At 32.6% G+C, this 25357-nt stretch overlaps 1 protein-coding gene across 2 annotated transcripts in view; it reads right to left on the reverse strand.

The window, feature by feature from the left end:
* Positions 1-250: 250 nt before the first annotated feature.
* Positions 251-25357, reverse strand: part of LOC149483417 (uncharacterized) — a 70815-nt gene continuing 45708 nt past the window's right edge. For both annotated transcript variants that reach the window (XM_089702447.1, XM_089702448.1), the window contains 2 exons: positions 2919-3160; positions 251-2528 (listed from right to left, as the gene is read on the reverse strand). In XM_089702447.1, coding sequence (XP_089558573.1) covers positions 2250-2528; positions 2919-3160 — 521 coding nt within the window. In that variant the 3' untranslated portion in view covers positions 251-2249. The remainder of the gene's footprint in view (positions 2529-2918; positions 3161-25357) is intronic.

Consider the following 25357-nt stretch of genomic DNA (forward strand, 5'->3'; position numbering starts at 1 on the left):
GCAAAAAAATGGCGCACAGATTTTGTTCGTGGTGTCTACTCCATACGTAGTAATATTATCTCAATGGTTATTACCTATTATTACAATCTCTTGCAATACGGGAGTGGGGAGTAGTATTGGGGTACGATTTTAAAAATTTTATAGAATCGGAATGGTGTATAATATAACTTCCCCAATAAGTAGACCTTAATTATTATAGGTAGGTATAAATTGAAATCCAGAGGTTTCATTTAAAATAAAAAAACAGATGTTTACAATTGGAACAACATTTATTTTGTATGTACACTCAAATTTCGTAGCATTGTAAAATGTACAAATAATAAATGCACAACTTCAGCATTAAAAATCTTCAAGGATTACCTGGCACACTTAAAAAGAAAATTTTATTAAGTCGTAAAAGTACATCGTATTGGTCCCATTCTTAATTGTTTTATAACGCATGACTTAATTACGATACCGGGGTCTTATTGCGTCTTTATTATTAAGTAGATGAATCAATATTAAGTCCCAAAGAGTTCAATATTTGGTTCGATTACTCACGTGGAGTTTAAGCGATTTATAATTAATAATTAAGTAGTTTTTGATTTAATTTTTTTTCCAATTAGGATTTTATACAAATAAAGAAAGATAGGCACTGAACTTTAAATCAACTGCTACATGTGTGAACATCAAAAATTGCAGTTTTGATATGTCGATTTTGATATGTAAAGGATAAACGATAAGAAATCTACAGTAAGTATAAGATAAAACTACTGTTGGTAAAAAAAAAAAGAAATTTCGAAAATCCACATTAAAATAATGTATAAAACAATGAATATATTGCAATCGTTTGCAATTTAATAACCTATTGTTATTTCATCAAGTCTTAGGTACCTGTAAAACGATTACAATTCGATTGTCAACATTATTAAACAAATAAAATTTAGTTTCAAGTTGTGCAATGAAAACCTGTACAAATACAAATCATTATTCTTCACCGTGAATACATTAAGTCGTTTATTATAGTCGTTACTTGAAGACTAGAATGGAAATTAAATGGAGCGATAAATTATTAAATATAACACTAGTTCTAATTTTACGATAAGCGCGACTAAGGGTCGACGCAAATACTAATATGTTGGAATCTTCTTTAAGTATTGGTATCACTTTGCAGTTAAATCTCATATAGATACATCCACTCTAATCAATAGTTTTAATTAGATTATATTTTATCACAAGTCACTAGCTACGTCGTGTTAATTACATTATAAGTGCCTCTAGGGCTACTGTTACCGTTGCCTAATTTATTGTAGTCTTTGTTTATCGAACGTGGAATATCTTATATAACGTTAGGTCAAATATAGCGAACATTTACAGTGAGTTAGTCATTGAAAAAATATAATTATCCACATACCGTCCCGAACAATGAACACACAATATGTTTTATAAATTGAGCAAATAATTTTTATGAACGTAAGAGGAAGTATAGTGCCATAATTGTATGTTTCATATGTATTCGTGTATACGCTAAAAAGTTAATGGCACAAACCTACTCTATTCGAGAAACGGGCGTAGTCGGGTTTTAGTCGCGGGCGGGTTCATGAAAGTAAAGTGACTAAAAGTACATAAAATGAGTGGCTTATTATATGAAATATATTAAGGATATGTATAAAAGATATATACAGAAAAAAGCTTTGAAATGTGGAAGTAATTTATCGAGTAGTGTAACAGTAACAACCCCCTTAACTCCACCCCGGCTACGCCCCCGATTCAGGTGTATATTATATGATCTATGCTCGTTCTACATAACCAGTGGGCAAGAATTTCTCTACGTTACATACAGCCCGTACAGGTACATCCTCAAAAACTCTAACAAATGGAAATCGTAACATCCAACATTTTTTTGTAGTTTTAACTTTTAACAGAAATAAATACAAAATTTTCTTACGAGGTAATAGGTACACGCTCTTATAAATATATACAGCAGGTAGGTAAATTAAGTAACTAGTTTAATCATTAATAACAATTTTAATATCACATAAGTACGCGTCGGTCTCGAGCTCAACATTCTAATATTATTCGATTAAACAATTAAAACGATTCCACGCGTGGATATTTATGGACGTATAATAAAATAATACCGCAACGTTTCAACTATATCTATACCTACGCGTCGCCACGTAAATGCTCGACTGCGCTCGCTCCACAATATGTACAAGTCACACGAGGCAGCAGTCGATCTAAGGGAGCGCCTGCGGGTCGCGCGCGTTTCATCTGATGGCGTGCGGCGCGCGGTACGGCGGCGGCGGCGTCTTGGGCACGGGCGCGGGCGGCAGCACCGGCACGACCGGCCCGGCCTCCAGCTGCCCGGGGATGGGCGGCGCGGCCGCGTGCGGCGCGCTGCTGGTGGCCGGCAGCAGCCGCGCCGGGTTCAGCTTGATGGCGTCGTCGTACGTCGGCGGCGCGCCGGCCACCGTGTCGTAGTCCGGCGGCTTCTGCTGCATCGTCTCTTCATCCGGCATCGAAATCACATGGATTGGGTCGTCAATCTGTAACGTGCACGATGCAAAATGAATAGCTAATCTAATGAAATTTTAAAATTCTGAAATAGTTGTTAGTTTTAATGGTAGGAATGCCTATGGGTACACTACAACTTGGTGTAACATTAAGTTATAGAAGTTTATCAACATAACATAAAAAAAAATAGTTTCATGTTTTCGCATATATCGAGTTGTCCCTCTGAACGGACGAACCGAATGTACCGTTCATCAATTTAAATTATATTGAGGTTTTGAGACAAAACCAAATTTAACCTTGTTATCACATCTACACTAACTCGCTCTCAAACCATGCTAATTATTTAAAATGCCACAATTTGCTATACAATGACCGCAATTTGTGCCCCAAAAATGGTTTAGATTAGTAATTAGTATACTCACTTGATGGGTATCAGGCGTAGCGCGGTCATTCTGTGGTTGTCGGGCCGGAGACTGCAGCCAGCAGCACATGGCAGCGCATATGAGCAACGCGCCTGCGACGATGCAGGCCACGCCCACATAGCGCACCGGCTCCGCGTAATCTTCGGCCAAGCCCAACCAATTGATCAGGGCACCCGCGCACAGCAAAACCATGCCATATCGGTATGGACGTTGTGACTGTCTACCTTCGTCTAAGGACATGCCTGGAAAGATACAAAACATTTATATTATTTCTTGTTGCAAGTATATAATTTATGATACTACAATTATAATTTTATGTGCATATTTTAATTCATGTTTGTTTTTTTGTAATAGCGTTAATGGATGTTTTTGTTAGAGGACAAGGCTTATTATTTAAGTAGACATTTTATACACAAAATAATGATGAGGTTCTATAGAAGGCCTACTGACATATGACTAGCACTTTTCCTTTCGTATACAATTTTAGGTAGCAATTTAGTGAAACGATCAAAGCTATAGAAAATGACTGTCATTGCTCACTGGTACCATACTGGTACATAAGTAATTGTTATAACGGGACAGTTTGCAGTTACCGGTGGTTTAAAAATGAAGCCAGATAAAGTTTTTTTGTTAAATTAGACACAATTACCGTGAGTTTTGGGTCAAAATATTTCCTAAAAGGAGTAATCGAGGCCGTTTGAATTCTCATAAAATGCGTTAAGGAAGAATGTTTGAAGCCTTTGAATAACTTTGAATTGTTGGTCATCATGGAGGTCAGACACCAAGACAATGGATTCTCAGGAGATGTAGGTCAAGTTCGAAGCGTGTCGACTTGAGCGTCACGCACAACCGCAAATTGAGAGTAAAAGAAAATACAGGTATCATTTTCAGAGGACTTATGTAAAATTGTAATATTTTTGTTGTAGGTACCTCCTAGCATTGAGTTATTTTAGTGACAATAAGCTTCATTATTGTCGTTACGTAACGCTGTTTATGCCAGATATACCTACTGCGTATTGGGAGCGTAACTTGTATGGCTTCGCAAATTTGCATCTTATAACCATGAACTGATTATGTAAATTAGCGCCGATAAATGAAACGACACAAACAACGATACGATGCATAAGTGAACAAAAACTTTATGAACAATGGCAAAGGTAAAAAATACAATCACATTTGCGCATGGTAATTTTCTACAAAAGATTCTAATTGAAACGGCATTGATATTATGTATGTAGGTACGTTCGATGGCTACGTGACAAACAGCGTGCAAATCTTGAAATGGGATCCGAAATGTCTACGCACCTTTTAAGGGTTGGTTAGTTGTTATACGTCATTAACATGACCTAATTCTTTCGGCCATGCTCAATTTACACTTTATAAAAAAGGTTAAAGATATCTTGAAGCTCGTTGTTTTTATAGAGTTCAGGTACGCTATTGAAAAAAAAATCGAAGTTAATAAGTGACTTTTTTAACTACATTAATTATTATGTCTCCTATATTAATAATTTAATAGTATGTAGGAGCCGGTACTTTTGAACAAAGGGTCTAGGTGCCGAATTATAATCACAAAAATTAGGGAATCCCCTGTCAGCTTTGTACTTACAGACTTCAGTTCGTCTTCGATACGGATAATCTAAAGTCATAGGTAACATTGCAACGGCCCATGACATTTTTGTTATAGAATTCACTTTTAATTTTTATCAATAATTGTGCGCGAGTTAATTTATATTGATCACTTTATTGTGACTTGTGAGTATATTTTTATTTCACTGATATTTTCACATAACTGATGAAATGTAACAATAGGAAGTACAATTATACTGGATATTGAGAAATATTTATCTTATCAGTAAGATTGAAGTCTAGAAGCTGTATATCATTTACATGATAAAAAAGAAAACAAATGAAATCCTGCATAAATAATTGTAATAAACAATTTTTCTGTTTTATTTTTTTCACGTTTTATTTTTCGACTTCAAAAATTATTATAGGTATTACACAACTGAATTTATTTTAAAAAAATTACAAAAATTATAGGGAATATTTTTTTAGGACAATTTTCATAATTAAATATTAAAATTCCTTTATTTAACACACCTAACAATAAGGCGAATTGGATATTGATCAATACTAAAAAAAATAAATAAAAAAAAATGAAGAAAAATGAATATTATTACAAATCAATACCTGTATGGCGATCATGTTGATGCATCGATTTGATAAGGCACAAGTTTCGCGAACAAAGCGACTTCTATTTACAAATAAACAAATTTTATTATATCACGCGTTACTCAACCGTTATAATGGGCTACAAACTTGAGTCATGGTGGTCGACTAAATTAGTATGTGCTTCGTAACTTTGCAAGTGACACTTGTACGTCGTCCCCTCGCCCACGCACCGTAGGTACTCATATGTACTCGAAGGGCTTCTTTGTCCGTCAATAACTGGTGCTGCTAACGCGATAATATTCGGTAACTGGATTAACCTACACCATCTAAGTAACGTCGATATATATATAGCTCGTAGAAAATCTTGTTTGCCATAAAGGTTAGCCGACAAAAGGGTTTCAATCCGCAAGTGCGACGAACGTGCCATTTGTGCAGCTCCGATATACCTAACTGGTTTTGTTGCTTTTTGTTAGAGATCAAATTATAATTTGAATTTTGATTGAAAGGAAAATTGTTATATCCATACATACGCCTCTGTAGCTCATATAGCTGATGTGTTGCTAGTTTCAATTACCAAAACAATTGTAGAAGTGGAATAAAATAAAACAATTTGTTAAAACGAATCCAAGATTGCCTATTCATCGCTTTTGAAGGGAATGAGTATAAGAATTTAATTTAAGCAGCCTTTAAACCTACAGCGACAAATATTTAAAATTAGATAACCTCCAACTTCCTCACCCATGGTACAAATCACGCTAAAAATCTAAAAATAACTTAATGAAACGGAAAAGAACGTGTTTCCATTAGTTTTATACAAGGAAGTCGTATAGGATTGTAAAAAAATCAAAATTATAAACTTGGCCTTCGAAGAATAGCATTTAATTCTTGAATTACACAGATCATCATAGTATGGAATTTCATTGGAGTATAAATATGACCTACAAGGTAAAAATTATAATTTTTGTTATAGTAGCACTATCATAATTGGTATTAAATTTCCGTTAGAATACTCGTATCTAGGTAATTCCCACGTGTTCTACAATCAACAATGCACTATAGCACCACTTTGCAACAATAATAATGAAGTTTATCCTGTTAATGCTTACGTTCTATATAGCAATTAAGATTGCTTTTATTGCATAGGTATTGTGCGTAAATTGAGCGATAATAATCGACGTCAAACTTAAACATTATACTCCTATGCAATATGCAAAATTTTTCTCATTAAACTAAAGCTAATAGACGGAGACTCAAGACATCACTATGTGTTACAACTTGCAACTATAATGCAGAAAAGCGGACAATCCCTAAATAATATTATAGAATTGGTAACGCTACGTGAAAATATATTTAATCAATCTAAAGTGAGGCTAAGGGCAAGCGACAAATACGTACGTATTGAATATAATCGTCATAAAGGTAGATCTAACATTATATGTAATAGCTAGATAGACTTCCCACAACTATCTATTATTGTCAAATCAATATTTGATACTGACTATAGATAGCCCCTAACCGCACGTGTATTTGTGTTGTTTCTCTATTTTCATACCTGTGTCTATGTTAGGTACATTGTATCACATGTGAAAGTAACACTTATTATAAACGATTTAGGGCCGATTTTTCAATCCCGAGATAAACAGTCTAATAACTACCCCTCGAATAGATTTATTCAATTATTTATCTAACTCATAACGGTTCGCCTATTTTTCAATCGTGATTTATTTGATGAACAACTATCTGACCAAATATTTCCATATTGGCAGCTCTGCTCTCGGAGTGGCGAAACAAACATATTAAATTAGTCAGGTTAGAGCGGGATAGAGTCAACTCTTGCAATTTGTCAACAACCGTCATTATGACTCACGTCTTGTATTGCTCTTGTCTTCTATGATTGTTGATGTTGTTTTGATTCGAGTAAAGAGTTTGGTTAAATTTGTGTTTCAATTTATATATTTTACGATGGAAACGACATACTTAAAGGCAGCGTTCGGCAAATTTTCAATGGCATGGTCATCAGTACTATCAAAAACATCAATTTCAATATGATTTTAATTGATAATAATTATATAGAAAAAGGTTTAATTGTTAATAATTCTACGCTCTATGTTATGACATACGAAAATATCCCAAATTTGACGCGTCAGTTGTCAACTCAAACGCCTAACCGTCGAATAGCGCGCTATCTGGCCGTTGGAGCGGCAAATAGATTTATTCCTCAAATAACGTAGTTATTCGATAGATACGTCCTATTCGTCTGTTGAAAAATTGAATATTTTGTTAACTGAAGAATAAAGTCTATCTAGCTGTTTATCTGGGCATTGAAAAATCGGCCCTTAATGATGAAGAAGATGAAGATGTTGCTATCATATTATGCTGGGTTCGTGATAATAGGCATTGTTATAATATAAAAAATAATACCTAATATTAAATTGTATCTTCGCAGGTTACATATTTTATAGAATAAATAATAATTTAAATATCAAATTTTCTTTGTAATCTAATTGACAAAAGGTAGGCATGCGCATTGCGCATTGTGCAATGTACATAATATTATGTAGGTACTATGTTAATATAAACGTTTATTTGCTTTATAGCCTTTAATTTCCATGCATGATCAGGTGTTCAATGACCAGATGAATTACCATAGAACACGTTTTGTTTATTGTCTGTTTCCGTAACTTTCAATGGAGTAAAAGTTCGATGACGCTGGTGCGTGACGATTAATCAGGATGCGGGTTTCCTGTAGATATAGTCCTTTTAATTACTTATAGAGATATTATATCGAATGTGAGGACTATAAATTAAAGTATGGTGTTAGAACTTAGAAGGTAGGTAAAGTTGGCAATACATGCGGTTGGAACAAAAACCTCTGAGGCAATAATATGTATAACAGCACAACGACCTGCTTGAACTTGGTGTTTTAATTTGTCTAAGATACGCGGGCTAGGTACGAACAATGGATCTGCAGCAAATTAGTTCTGGTGGTCTGGTGTGAACTCAGAACACCGTAAATTCGCGGGGGAACTGAACTGGTACCATGCCGTTGTTCCCGTGCTCACCTCCATGACCGTTTGTATGGGTTGTTACAGTTTTCTAGACAATGTATTTCGAAATACGATTTCAATACCTACTGTTAAATGTAGAAACAAAGGCTTGAATAATGATAAAGAGAAGGCCAACGGAGCCTAAAAACTGGCCTACTTTTTTTTAGATGATTTAGTTTATTGTTGCATAAACGATTGAAGTGTCAATCGATAAATTTGTAGATTATAGCACTTCAATTTCTAATTTGAAATAATTTGAATTTCTGACCATAACAAAGAAAAATTAATCTAAAAATGACATCATTATGTAATTATAAAATTAATTTTTGTAACTCGTCAGGACTAAAAGTTTTTTATTAATCTCCAGACAGTGAAACTTTCAAATCAGTCTAAATTTGACTCCTCTATGGTAAAAAGCATTTAACACATATATAAAATAGTCATACCTAAAATTAAAACTACATTATTAAAAGCATTCGAGTTGATAATTATTTATTATTAATTTTGTAGATAGGACATGAAATAGAATTTATGATATTACGAAATTAAATAGTAGGTACTACATAAAAAGGATGTTATATTTGATACAGTATTTAATATAATATGTATTTCATGTTGTGTACGATTTTTTAATAAAACAACATTTCAACACGTAGACTACAAGCCCGCATAGGACAAAAATATGGGTCAAATGAACCACCAGGGGACATATCTAGAACGATAGCAGAGCAAAAAATAATAAGATTCATCACTATGCCGTCACTTGTAAGCTGTCCAACTGAGTGCAGATGAGAATTGAAAAGTACAGGTAGACTCCGTAAATTTTGGTCATATATTTTTGTACGGCATTCTTAACCATCGATAGATCCATTAAAAATAATAAGAAACCGCTCAGCCCCGTACAAAAATGGTGGTCCACCAAGTCGGAATTTTTATTTAATTTCCGAGAGTTACCGGGGGTAAATTTGGTCATTTGACCATGTACGGCATCTGTGTCATACTATTGCTATACTGCTTTTAATCCATTATTCCGCAACGCCGTACAAAAATCATGGGGACAAGGGGAAAAAATCGAGAGTTGTAATCCCCTCTCTTTCCCCACTCCAGGGGGTCATTTGACTAAGTACGGCTTCGGTTCCAAAACATTATCTAGCACTCAAAAGTACTAATAAAAGCAATGCCGTCAAAAAATAATTGTTCTTTTAAATGTATACCAATAATAATCTTAATTTCATCGAATTCTTGATATAAAGAGCTGTAAGGTCATTTGACCCTGTACGGGAACTTTTTTTTTAACATGATATTGTAAAATTCAATTCTTGTATAGTATTGCCGTTCAAAAGAAACCGTTCTAAAAAAAGTTATAGAGAAATGCAAAACCAGAAATTTTGTTAAAGTTTAAACATCGTAGATTAATGAAATATAATAGTTTTCTACACTTTATCCGTTGTTTTAAATAGTATTAACATAGATAAATTAGGAAAAAACGATGCCGTACATTTTTGTGCAGACCACATCTTTTAGGCTGATGAAAGCGACGAAAGCTACAATTTTAAGGGTGCTTTATGGCCATTTGATACAGTACGGCATTAACATATTTTTACCCAACTACGGCAAAGCAAAAGGAGGGTTATGGACTATGGTGGTTTACAGGTCATGTATGTATGTTCATCTATTCCCTCGTAACTTCTAAACTACTTATCAGAATTCGACAAATGACATATCATTAGAAGCGTCTGAATTGTTCACTGGATAACCAGCGACCAGCTAGCTAAAGGCTATATGGGGTTTCACAAAATCTAATGTGGCGCCCTCTAGCGGACAAAACATACAGAGTAAAAAAATAAAGTTAAGATAAATATGCAGTGTTTGGTATCATTTGAAAGCGCTTTACTTGTACATTTTGAATATGTATATATTACTAGCATTTGCTTGTGACTTTACCTGTACTCATGGACTGATTGCATATAATTCGCATCTTTTCATTCATAGCTTTTTTATTAGTTCATCAATTTAACGGAGTCCATTCCACCTGACTCCGACTTTCCAAGGTGATAATTAACCACCTCGAGCTTCTTAATATTAATGTATATTTATATTTTATTATAAAAATATAAAGCAAACATTTCGTTATATGGATTTTTTTCTTTTTCAGATTTTTCCCCTTTGAACCAACGAAAATGTACGGCACATGAAAAAATATTATCTATGCATAAAATACTTTAAAAATAAATTTATTTCGTGTTGTGTCAAATGACCCCCTGGAGTGGGGAAAGAGAGGGGATTACAACTCTCGATTTTTTCCCCTTGTCCCCATGATTTTTGTACGGCGTTGCGGAATAATGGATTAAAAGCAGTATAGCAATAGTATGACACAGATGCCGTACATGGTCAAATGACCAAATTTACCCCCGGTAACTCTCGGAAATTAAATAAAAATTCCGACTTGGTGGACCACCATTTTTGTACGGCACTAAGCGGTTTCTTATTATTTTTAATGGATCTATCGATGGTTAAGAATGCCGTACAAAAATATATGACCAAAATTTACGGAGTCTACCTGTACTTTTCAATTCTCATCTGCACTCAGTTGGACAGCTTACAAGTGACGGCATAGTGATGAATCTTATTATTTTTTGCTCTGCTATCGTTCTAGATATGTCCCCTGGTGGTTCATTTGACCCATATTTTTGTCCTATGCGGGCTTGTAGTCTAACGGTGCGGTAGTGACCTTTCGATAAGGTACCTACTTGGCAGGTAGTAGGAATATTCAACGTCTGTTTACGCATAAAATTTGACGTAAATTCTGCAAATTTATGTTTTTTTTTTATAAAAGAATGAAAAGACCTATTTAAATTTTTAAGAGCCTTTTTGAAATTATTATTTTTAAACAGGTCTTTAAACTAATTGTTTGCGACTTGAATTAAAGGAGGAGGATATCCATTCGACTAAGTATATTTTTTATCTTATTTAAAAATTTTCCACTGGGTAAACCTATTTTGATGATTAACTTGTAAACATTTTCGATTATAATATTTTTTATGTAATTGTCCTTTATACAGGGTGTCCCGCTATTGGTATACTAAGCGCGAAGGGACTTGTAGTTTTGCATTCAATGATCACGTACAAAATACTTAAACAACAAAATTACACCAAAAAATGTTTGCTAAACTTTTCCTGAAAATCCATGTTTACTTCTCTAGCTTCGCGCAGCCGGCCTATACCGCTTCGCTAATGTGAACATTTAGTCTATGAAAACATAATCTTAAACGATAGGTCACGTGCTGGTAGCAAAGTTGGGCGGGTTGCTTGTTATGGGTGTACACATAGAGTTTTAAGAATTCATCTATTTGAAAAAAAACGCGTCTGGAATTTGATAAGTATTTTTTACGTACTCAGTGTATGCAAAACTATAACCTCCTTTGAGCTTAGTATACCAACAGTGGGACACCCTGTATACAAGATTTGTTTTCTAAAATTAAATTCGAGCAGTAAATTAAGACTAACAAAAACATGCACATAACACCTCCTTTAATGTAGGTACTCGTATTATCTATGTTTTTGCAAAAGAAGATACATATTCATATTACAGCATATTTTCATCGAAATAAAGCTCTCACACAGTGACTAACGAGACTTAATTATTAGATAATGATTGCATACTTTCTATTGTTCAAAATGAATACAAATCATTTCGTTTAACCCCGACATATTTGTAGAGAACCAAAAGAGGTATTGTACTTTCACTGAATTAATTACTTTTCTTTTGTAAGGATAAATAATGTATTCATATGACAGCGCTTCTCTGAGCCATAACTGTAGATATGTAAAAGTATAAGTAATAAAATGTATCTAAAATCTAATAAACTAAAATAATAATAAAATTAAAAAATTCAGTTAGGTATATGAAAATTTAAAACGCTACAATGTTATGTATTAAAGGAATGTTAGTATGTTACTTTTAAACGTTTAGAAACCAGTAATTAACTGTAAAATTTAAAAATAAAAAGCAAAATAAAATAAAAAAAAACACAACCCGTCCGTTTGTTTGATACGTATGATGAAATAAAAGCTTAAATTGATGTGCAAACTGCAATATCTCATACCTTTAAAATGCAAGGTTAGCGTAATTTGACATTTTTTTTAGTGAGTCACTAAAAAAAAATATTTACGACTAGCTTCCGCCCGCGCCTCCGTCCGCGCGGAAAAATTAAGATTTATTTATTTCTACGTATTTTTCCGGGATAAAAAGTATCCTATTTTATGCCCAGGATAATAAGGTATAATTATACCAAGTTTCATCGAAATCGAACCGTTAGTTTTTACGTGATACCTTCACATACAGACAGACAGACAGACAGACAGACAAAAATTTTTTTTTTCACATATTTGGGTTTGGTATCGATCCAGTAACACCCCCAGCTATTTATTTTATTGACCCTTCTACAGATTTATTATATGTATATAATTGTATAGATTAGTGGGGACGAATTAACCGAAATAATTCGCTAGAAAAATAACATTGAAATACTACATATTAATATGTAATTAAATGTATAAACTAAGGTAAAATATAGCATATAAATAGTATAACCAAGGAAAATACTGCAAATATTTACATAATAATTATATCGCATGTTGATAGTTAAATGCAATTAAAACAGACAGTCACGTTTTCACTATCATTGAGTCTATATTCATTGATATATTGATAAAATGATAAATTAACAGAAAGAAAATAACATTACTCAGATGATTATTTGGGTTAATTTTAAATGTTCAAGGTTAAAAGGTTAAATAAAAAGAATGAAGTAGAAAACTTTATCTTATATACATATTAAGTTTGCAACTACGCTTCGTTTAAACTTTATTTGTATAGAGCATTTTTATCTTGTTTTCGTCTGTGAGATTTTGTGATATATGATAAAATAATATATATTTAGACAGACATTAAGCGTTCACAAAAACATGTCGAAAATAGCCGATCGTAAATAGAAACTGCGACCTGCGGTTTTAAAAATTCAGATCTTGTATCGGGAATAGCTTCAGAAGTGGGAACGTTGACATTGCTCGGACAATATTAGATTATAAACAATTTATTTTCAGTATGGCCTAGATTTTCCAGAATCATTTCGTTATGATACATCTAAAGTCTATACTAAATCGTTAATCTTATTTATATGATTATAAATAATAAATGGGAGAGTGTGTATTCCGAATTCATGCAAAAATAACCAAACAAGTTTATTTAAATTTTCGTAAGCAGAGAGATTATATAAACCTAAAATAACATCATAGTATATAGAGAACATAACATCCTTCTTTATAGGTATCCGTGACTGAATCCTGACCAAAGCTGAATCTTGGAATCCATAATGTTAATGCTTTTCCGAAAATTATGAAAGCCAATAATGTTCCCACAGAAACTTGTATTTTTACACATAAGAATAATCAAAAAGCTGAAGTTCATTGACTCAAAACCATATTAACTGTAATATATTATTTTATCCTCCGACTTATTTTCGTGCTTTATCTCTCCACATGAGCTGAATTTCAAAATGAAAATAGCATGATTTGGATTGCGAAGTTGCGTCATTTGTTTACAATAATAATGCTCCTCGATACCTGATAGAAAAAACACGTAGTGCATAATGCATTTGTTTAATAAATAATTGGTTGGACTAATTGCCAGTAATATTTAAATATGACGTCCTTAATGCTGTATAAATGACTTTATTAATAGACCTATGTTTAATCGTTCGTCCGCGGTTATACCCAATCATTAAAAATTTGGTATCAGAAAACCATTTCCAATAAAATATTTACATAGAGCAATATAATAAAATGAATTTAGTTATTGGGAGAAAATAAAAATATGTACGTTCATGCCAATTATTCTCGTATTTATTCATATTGAAGACAAAATTAGATACGTTCCCAATGGCTTGAATTCTTCGTAGCATTGTGTCTGTGTGAATGGTATGGAGTATGAAGAGCAAACGCAATGGCATCATTTTTATCCATTTCCTTGCTCTGGCCTTATCCGGATTGATGAATGTCGCATGTCTTAAATTATTTGGCTCTAGGACACATGCCGGTGTTTTTCCTTCACCTTATTTAGGTGATGGTGTTTATATATTATGTATTTCGTTTGAAGGTTGAAGCGTCAATCTAAATTCGCATTATCAAATAGACACAGTTATCAAATCATCTACCTTTTCAAAGTTGATTGTCCTGAAACCTTTAAATACAATGTCACGACATGACTAAAACGGATGTAACATTAACTATTGTGAAATTCAGAGATTTAAAATGACAAGTAGGTAATATATAATTATGGTTTTAAACAACTTCTCAGTAAAACAAAATGAACTCGGTATAAGTACGTAGTCATCCGAAGCAATAATGATTCATGATTTATTTCCTCATATTAGGTATATCTCGTCTATATCATCACGGGAAAAGCACCTCAGAAATCTTACATAATTCCAAGAACCATATTTTGCAAATAATATTTGCTTGCAAATATTGTTATGATTTAAAACATGTGTACAGTCATCATCATCAACTTATGAATTTTCTAATTCATGTTTTTTAAATTCTGTTTTACGCACAACATAACCTTCTTTCGGTAGTTTACAAATTAAATAATATCTTCTTTATCACCGGGTAATATTTATTTATATTCACGTCCAACTATAGATTATAATCGTTATTTATAATCTAGATTAACATTTACCATAACCTTATGTACCATGCAATTAAAGCGGCGGTAATAGTACGAGATCCGGCTGCAGGATCAGTGCGTTCATCGGTTTTTTGCTGAAAACCGAATTTTTATGTATATTTATAATTAGGAGAATATATATCGACTAGGTTGCCACTCAAAATTTGGCCGCAAGCATGTTTAATTAAAATTTTTCTAATCGATTTTTGGGAAAAAAATTCGTTCACTTGTTTTTTGAATAAAATGTAGTCTACATCACGTCAAATGATATAAAAATTCTAAAAAATCACGGTTGCCGCTTTTCACCTGGCCGCAACATCTTGGCAGCCTGGTGCAAACAGGTATGATTTCGATTTATTTTTACGTTCATAACGCACATTTATGAATCATATATCAAATAAAAGCTAATTTTTTTCTATTTATTATCATATATGGTTGCCTAATTAAATCCGGCCGCAAATAAGGGTTGCTGGCTTATAAAAATTATAAATATAGGATTAGTGCGTTCATCGGTTTTTTGCTGAAAACCGAATTTTTATGTAACTATATGTATTTATAATTAGGAGAATATATATCGACTAGGTTGCCAGTCAAAATTTGGCCGCAAGCATGTTTACACTCAACCTTAAATATTCAACATCTTTAACAGCCGGCAACCCTTATTTGCGGCCGGATTTAATTAGGCAACCATATATGATAATAAATAGAAAAAAATTAGCTTTAATTTGATATATGATTCATAAATGTGCGTTATGAACGTAAAAATGAATCGAAATCATACCTGTTTGCACCAGGCTGCCAAGATGTTGCGGCCAGGTGAAAAGCGGCAACCGTGATTTTTTAGAATTTTTATATCATTTGACGTGACGTAGACTACATTTTATTCAAAAAACAAGTGAACGAATTTTTTTCCCAAAAACCGATTAGAAAAATTTTAATTAAACATGCTTGCGGCCAAATTTTGACTGGCAACCTAGTCGATATATATTCTCCTAATTATAAATATACATAAAAATTCGGTTTTCAGCAAAAAACGATGAACGCACTAATCCTATATTTATAATTTTTAAAAGCCAGCAACCCTTATTTGCGGCGGGATTTAATTAGGCAACCATATATGATAATAAATAGAAAAAAATTAGCTTTAATTTGATATATGATTCATATATGTGCGTTATGAACGTAAAAATGAATCGAAATCATACCTGTTTGCACCAGGCTGCCAAGATGTTGCGGCCAGGTGAAAAGCGGCAACCGTGATTTTTTAGAATTTTTATATCATTTGACGTGATGTAGACTACATTTTATTCAAAAAAACAAGTGAACGAATTTTTTCCCCAAAAATCGATTAGAAAAATTTTAATTAAACATGCTTGCGGCCAAATTTTGAGTGGCAACCTAGTCGATATATATTCTCCTAATTATAAATATACATAAAAATTCGGTTTTCAGCAAAAAACCGATGAACGCACTGATCCTGCGGTGGGATCTTAGACTATAAGACATAGCATAAAACAAAGTCGTTTTTTCTGTCCCTGTGGCCCTTTTAAAACTACACAACGGACTTTGATGCGGTTTTTTTAATAGATAGAGTGATTCAAGAGGAAAGTTTTAGTATATAATTTATTAGGTTTAAGACAAAGCGGGCGAAACCGCGGGGGGTAAGCTACTATATGATAAAGATTAGATTTTGTGTTTGTTTAGAACAGGCTCCGAAAATATTGCTCCATGCACATGGCTGAAAGCTAGGTTGTGTGTGACATAGGACATATATTTTTATTTTATATTTATCCTGGGTATGAGGAGCCGCGACGTGCCGTACTGCCGTACGTGCCGTACAATATACTAGTATATTATATAAAATAAATTTAAAAACACGAACTTTCGGCGCCTTGATAGCGTCGTATACCTACTATACTACACAGCAAACGGGATATCCGGCAAAAGTAAGGACAAAAGCCCGCATGTAACCTGAATAGCAGGTAGCTTTTATATTATATATTTTATAAAACCTTCTTGGGATATCTAATGAAGTTGCCATTAGATTAACATTACCCTGAAAAAAATATATTGAAATCATTTTTATGAAACCTCGTTATGAAACCACATGTTCAAGTGTTTTAAGGATATTTATGTAAATAAACTTTTAATAAATTTAATAAATAATTACCTGCTTCGTGTAAAAATCCAAAATATGGCACAGACACTATGTTCCTCACAAACACACACGTTTTATTAATATAAAACAAAGCGTTGAAGTGTCTCTATCACAGGTAACTCAAAAGTACTTAATATGACGTCAAAAAAATGCACTTAATTCACGTTATCAATTAATTGTATTGATAAGAATTGCAGCGAAACGTCCGACACAAGAGACGCGGTTTAAACGTATGGCGGTAACGGATCAACCAACGGGCTTATTATTTGGAAACCGGTGTGGCGTACAAGCCTTCTATGACGTAGCGCCACCGTGGACGGTTTATATGATTTGAGAACAGCCTTTGGTCACAATTGGTGGTTATTTTACATTTAATAGATGCGATGCGTGATTGCGTAATAGATTGCAATTTCCACGATTAGTAAATTACACAATGCCTCATCAGATTACCGTCCATATTTTTATAAGGATTGCTATAATTCGCTTCACCGTTCTTATGGTTTCCTGACATCAGATATTCTGCCACAGTTGTCAATCTTAATCAGTTGGGTAACCTATAGATATAATCATAAAAGTTATTTTCTAGTACATACGTTATATTTATAATATTTTAGTAGTCGGGGGCTACTTACTTGCAAGTTGTAATGAATGATCAATATTTTTTCAATTAAGTACATCCAATCTGTAAGTGGATTACGATTCACTGGTTCATTATAGATACAATTAGTCACAAAAATAGACAAACTGATGAGAGTAAAATAAAATAAGATAAGAAGGTACTGGACTTAATTAGGGTTATAAAATGTATTGACGACGGATATAAAGGAATGGAATGGGAAGTGTGAGGGAAAGATACCTGGTAACAGCTGCTCCCCCACTCATCGTACAAAATAAAGATTTACAGGTTGTTTCAATCCGTTTTTCTTAGGGGGTCTAGTTCCTTGATGCAAGCTGGCCCATTCGTGACACATTAAAAGATCCTACTTATAGGTAATTCATTTTAATTACTTACATGATAAATTGTGGTCACGATTCACGAATTTTAATAAGTCGAAAATATTCGTCGCATAATGCTTTGCAACGTAATACTGCGTAGTTTTGGACCTATATAATATCGAAAGTATTTTTAGTGTGATTTAGTGCCTTATTAATTTTTTATTAAACAATTCACTGAAATAAAGGTGCAAATATTATAATTAGTTAATTACCTAATATGAGTGTCCGGACACAACTGTGCGCTTTAATTTATGCTTTTTGAATAAAAATCGATTGTTTGACATATAACATAACGAGTTTTTCGTGTTCAAATTTGCGATATTTTCGATGCTTTATCCTGATTTTCCGGTTCTCTATCATAGTTCTGTTTTTGTAAACACTTGCAGCTTGTCGTTATTCTTAAAACCACTTTCTATCCAGATTTTGTTCTTAGTAATTATTATTAGTAGGAGAGCCCGTGGGAGATCGTCCTTCACCGATATGATAACCGTACGTATTTAACGTATTTTTCGAAAAGTGGTCATGGCTATTTTTAATTAAATTAACTTTTATCGAAATTTTTTCATCACCATCATCATTTTGTTATTTTTTACTTTGGATAACCAAATGAAATTTATTTGACTGATAGTTTTTGGTACACAGAATATGCCTAAGTGTGCTTCTTTTTTTTTCACCTATTTTGACTTACCTGTTTACACCTGCTTGCCAGGTAGTTTATACACTGAAATGAGTAAGCAAGCATACCTAGGCATATTCTGTGTTTCAAAAACTATCATTATATATTTTGTATTTTTAGTTATAACTTTATAAGCTCAATCCTAAATTGAAACATTTGTGCTGATTAATTTAAAATATATTTTTAACATTCAATAATTATGGACGAATATTAAAGTTTTAAGATGAGACAAGGCCAAGCATTAATTAAAACATAAATGCTAAAAATAGAATCGATCGCGTTTTAAATTATGTATTTGTTTAGAATACTGTTAAATTTGTAAAAAAATAAATTGTTTAAATCCGTAGAACAACCCAATTTTCGGATTAGTGAAGAAAGTTTCTCATTTACGGAACATCAACTTTGCGATTAGAAAGTTTAAAGTTTAGTAATCAATTACAAGGATTAGTGACATTTAAATATTTTGTGCCCAATTATTCTGTGAGTTAGAGCCATATTTATACAAAAAAGCAAAAAAGCATAACAAGGAAATCATTTAACGATATTCGTGGTAACCAATAAAAATACTTTAAATCTTTGAGGGGTTTTGTTGAGAAAATATTTGTAATCGATTGAGGAAAATGCAAACATAACATTTATTTTTCAATTTTAATCTCCTTTGCCAAACTGAGCGACCTAACAACGACCGCATAAAATAGCTCAACTTTGTAAACCGGTCAAGATTCAAGAAACAAGCTTCTGACTAATAAATCATTATTCTTTATAAGTAGCGTCATAATTGCACTACCTGTTCTATTCAATTGTTTTCTTTTAACATAGCGTAATGCAATCGTAGTGAGTAATTCTACGTTCCTTTTCTTAATATTGTTATATTAATCGTTATTTTTATTACGATCGTTTCATCATTGTGCAATTGATCTCTAGAAAATCCCAGTCTTGGTAGCTAGTTGATTTCCATCTCTTAAATAACCATACTGTAGTATATGTACCTATATTCTCTATAAGGTATATTAACGTTAGCCCCCTTATCTCTATTATAGTTATCGTTTTAATTGCTAGTTTTTGTCCAATAGCCTTTTGAGCTGTTAATAGAATTACAAGTGCCAATTGAATGATAAACACCCGAAGAATAGATAACCATTAGGTACACTTAGCCGGTTATAGCACTCTGAGAGTAAATCACCGCGGTCCGCGATAGCTGTTTCGAGTCACGTAGTATGTAAAATCCAGGTATTAAATTATTATGTCGTTTATGAGCTGCTAAGATTATTGGCTGAGTCACAACGCCCGTTATGGTCACATATGATACAGGAAAAGATTCGTACGCGTTTTGTGTAATCTGTGGATGGGTTTTTAAGATCAATATTTCTCGAATAAACTAATTAGGGCTGTATAATATAAACTGATGAGAATACAAAAAGGATCAACAAGATTAGACACGTAATACTTTTTATACAATTTCCTGCATTTTAAGACTTAGATAAGGATAAATAAAAACAAGGTAATAAAATGGGTAAAACACTGTAAATAATGATTGTTTTACTTATCACATACATATACTCCCACTCATAATTTCTTATCTTAATTATGTTAAATAGCTAATACCATATCAAGCAGTAATTCATGCAAAACAAAATTACTATCTAGCATGACAGTAAATATAATTGTGGTGCTTGTTTATCTCAAATCTTATTTAAACTGCAAACAACATATAAACAAATAGAAAATGTAAGTACTTCCACTCGTAGGTAGGTAAAATAAAAATTACTGCACTAAATTAAAAATCTGATGAAGTTTACTGTCTACATTATTTTGTTTATATATGTATCACGACAAAACAAAGTACCTATCAAACATTTATCACTTTATTAAATGAACTTTTCACCCATATTATATCGTGTTTGTTTACTTATTTAAACATCTCAATGGACGCAACATCAGATTAGTTGAGGCAACAAAAATAATAGTTAAATCTTAATACATTTTTAAAGTTAATATTTTAATATAAATTCTGGCAATGACTATTATTTTATATACACATTACACACGCTCTTTTACGTTCAAAAGGTAACAGTTAACGTAATGCTTTAACAAAACGTGTCCTTGATAAATCGATCGCTCTGTTGTATTAACTTTTTATATAAGTTAATTACTAAACGATTACTAATGGTAGAGCTGCCTCGTATTTAAGTAAATTTTAGTATTTGGAATTCATTTTCTATCCGAATTCTCATTCTCATAAAACTCTATATAGCGCCAACCTACATATGTATTATATAGATTAAGCAATTCAAGTTACTAATGTTATAATATTTTTATGGACCTTGATTATTCGTATAATGTTAGTATAATAATGTCCTTTTCACTAAGTTCTATCCCGACTACGACAGCCAATCAAATTGGATATAAAGCAACTGCAACATATATAAAGACACAATATGATAGCGCATAATATGTATGTGAAAACGAGTGCACTCCCCATCCAATGATTTTCATAGTTCGATGGGTCGAAAGGACAGACAGCTTCTTTTAACTTTGTGCCGAGATACAGGTTGTAAAACGACTAAACTACCCGATTACATGTTGGTCGAAATTAGAAAGATAGCAATTGAAATTTTTGGTCCTTCAGCTACCGGAGCTGGTCCCATTCCCAGTCATCAAACATGATGATCTCACTATAGAAATTTTTGTTTGTAACAGCATAATAGCAAATTAGGCAATGGTACCACTAATGACTATAAGCTATACCATGGCTCTACCTACGTAACTCGTCAGCCTATGTCACTGTCTTAATGTATATATTATATGTATATGCGGAATCAATAGTTCTAATGACATAGTCCTATTGATTCCGCATCGATCAAGTACGCATCCGCACAAGTCCTGATATAGGTTGTCCTACAGTATATTGTCAAGAATTTAAAAAAAGTAACCATGATGGCAACATTGTATATAATATTATACGTAAATACTTGTACTTTTCTATCATACATACAAGATAAACGCGTTCACCTTTAACTCTGAACGTCTTGTTTTTATTGCATGATAAAACGGAACTTCAATTAATCTTATAGGAAGGAAGTTTTTTTTAATTAGAAGAAACGTCGAGGTGAGCACTGTGAATTATAATAAATTCTTTCTTAGCAAACTAAGTTATTTTTATTTTATGGTCTTTTACATTTCATACCAATTGAGAACTTTGGACATGGAATCCTTCTAATAAGTATTATACAATATATAAAAGTTTGTAAGGATTTTTTGCCTCCCTCGTAGTTTTACTACCGCATTTATAAGGATGAAATTCGAAGCAAGATTCTAAAAGGCTCTATACTGTTAATATCAAAAAATTCTCCAATATCATCGTACATTTTATATTTTTTTTAATTTTTAAAATACCTTTTAATTGTATTTTTAAATGTTTTTGTACACTATCAAGTATCATTTCTATAAAAACTGAAGGTTATATGATCGTTGATACGATATAATTTATTTCAACTTTTTGTATATTATTCAAAGAGCGCCTTTTCTGGAAACTACAGATATTTTACAGTATCTCTAGCAATTTTTAATGTCAGTTATTTACTGCGTATTTAAGCAGAGAAGAAGAATAAGAGTTAAATGTGTTGTAGAAGTAGATTTAAATCTATTTAAGCCATTAATGTTATCGCTGTAAAGAGACAAATTTGGGATTGGGTCATCGGCCACTGAGCTGTCTACTAAATTTGTTTTAAAGATCTGTGGGCTTCTGATGATTTGAGAACATGCGTCATATTTAATAGTGCTGGCCCAACGCATCTGATAATTCAGTACAAAGAACTTTATTTATCTCATAAACAAGAACAATACAATATGATCTTTTGCAAATATAAGAAATCCCACCAAAAACATTTTCATGTAAAATGTTGCCAAGACGAGCCCATATGACTCGCACTGTCAAAAAGTTATCAGATCTCATGTAGAGCCAAGCTTCTAACACTACACGCCCTAACTCTACAAGGACTAACTTCACAAACTCTACACCTTAGTCAAAATATGTGGCTTGGCCATTTTGCTACATTCACATCGGCGTAAGGTGAAAAAATAATTCACTGTTCATTACTTTTGTGTTATACAATAGTTCTTGTAGTAACGAACGGCCAAGCCACATATTTTGACTAAGGTATAGAGTTGGTGAGGATTCTTTAATTGTGCTCCCTCAAATCTTAAGTTTCTCTTACCGTATAGAGTTCTTATAAATGGTAATTCAAGGTTATCACTCTTTCGTGTGTGGTATTTGTGGTATTTTTTGTTTAGTGTTATTTGTGTTTTTATATTATTAGATAGAATATTTTTAATCAGTATGCATGTGTGATATTTATATAATTTATTTAAATCAAACAATTTGGTACGGAAGTATAGATCCTTAGTTGGCGTTAAAAAATTAAAGTTAAAAAGGATTTTTACTAGTTTGTTTTGCGTAATTTGTAGTTTTTTAAATTAGTAGGCGCCGATTGCCCCCAAACTGGGATAAGTGGTATTAACTTAGATCTCACGTGGTTTACGTGTAATTTAAATGATAATTTATTATCCAAGATTAGGCCAAGATATTTTTCTTCATTAGATCTGTTTAATGGTTGCGAGTCTATTGTAAGAGGTGGAAAATAAGACATTTTTTTTATTTTTGGCTGCATAGATTACATAAGAGGTCTTTTTTACATTAATTTTATATATAAAAATGAATCGCAAAATGTGTTGGTAAGCGCATAACTCGAGAACGGCTGAACCGATTTCGATAATTCTTTTTTTATTATATTCCTTGAAGTACGAGGATGGTTCTTATGTAGAGAAAACGTAAACATGTACCACGGGCGAAGCCGGGGCGGACCGCTAGTTGTCAATAAATTTAATTTAAACCAGCTATTTAATAGATTAAGATCATTTTGAGCAACTTTAGTTAAGTTGACTGCTGAATCCCCGAAGTAGAAGAGACAAGTATCATCAGCATACAGTGATATGTTCCCTGAAAATCCAGCGCTACGATATAACATTGATATACACCAAAAAAAGCAACGGTCCTAAGACAGAGCCCTGAGGGACTCCATATTTTATTTCTTTTTAATTCAAAAAGTATTGATTGTGTTTGTAACAAAATTATAATTACTTTTATAAGAATCATTAGACAGGTATTCATAAGCTTCGATTCTTATAAATAAAGGTCTAGGTTGTATGCAGATGCAAAATCACTCAAAGCAAAAAAATTACGTGAACGTTTTTGAATAGAAAAATTAATAGTGACAGGTGCCGTGCAAAATATAATTTCCGACACAGCGATTGTGGATTTTTTGGATTTTAGAAATAACAATTGAATTCTACATTTTGACTTTTGAGTGTCAAAAGTGATGTCGAATATGATGACCATTTTCAGGTTAATCACCTATATAATAAATGTGACCCCGTTATAACAAAAAGATTATTATTTTATAACGATTTATCATTGAAACAACCTCACTGTCAAACCTTTTTCTTTACTTCATTATAAATGAAATGAGTTACGTAAAATGTGGTAAAGTCAATATTTAATACAAGAGGACTACCTACCTAAATTAATTAAACGATGAGTATTATATTCGTGTGTATTTTATAGTAGGTACATTTTATATATTTTATTGTACTTATTTTATTAGTAGAGATTTTTCACGATTGTGGCGATTAAAACGTACGTTTGTTAGGTATTTAATATTTATTATAATCAATTATAATAATAACCTTACTATGCGCTATTAATCTCTCTTAGAGGTTATAATTACCGGTGCATTTATGTGCATTTGAGTGCAAGTGCACCAGACACGACGGTGTTGTTTTATTCATACTGGTTTGAACGACGTTAGAGTCTAGACAACTAGTTTTATGAAAAATTCTATCATACTCAATTGTGGATAACAAGTGCTAATAATTTTCTTAAGGCTAGATCTATGATATTGTTTTTCTTGAACTGGTCATAATTTTTATGTCCTTGTATGAATAACTTGACGGCTCTTTTCTTATTCCGTTTTAATTTATAAATTGAGATATTTAAAGGTCGGAATAAATAAATGAGCGAATAACATTAATTGAATTAATTTTGCACCGATCAGGTTATGATTTTTTTATTTTGAATGTAGTATTTTCACTTTATTAGTATCCATTCTTACAAAAAATTGGATTCTAATGAAATACACGAATGGATACCGCAACCATATTGGAAAACTACGCTACGATTGTAAGTAATGACGTCATGGCTAGCATTTATTTAAATCAGCTGTAAATATTTGATTAATGAGTAAACAAGACGATATATTTGTTTTTGTTAATGTCGGCGTATTGGCGTAAGCTTCCGTGTGATGGAAATAGCCCGGTAGTAACTATACGTGCTAATATGCGACACACACCTTCAATTTCTAGAGCTCAATCTATTTCTGAGCGGTGTTAATGACTTCACTCGGGATATACAGATGTATCGTAATATGACATTTAGGTCATTATACACACATTGTATAATTTTGTCTTGTTTGGAATATGAAATGCTACTTTCAATCTTCAAATGTCCAGTCTTTCCAATTATGTTCAGTGTAAAGACCACTTTCAGTCTTCTCTTATGCGTAATCATTTTTCCAATAACTTTTTGTGTGTTAACTGTTTATTACG

Source organism: Colias philodice, chromosome 13 (assembly GCF_061535455.1).
Source record: "Colias philodice isolate Cphi_HAF_F1 chromosome 13, ilColPhil1 Martin Lab GWU primary, whole genome shotgun sequence".
In the NCBI taxonomy this organism is placed as follows: Eukaryota; Metazoa; Arthropoda; class Insecta; order Lepidoptera; family Pieridae; genus Colias; species Colias philodice.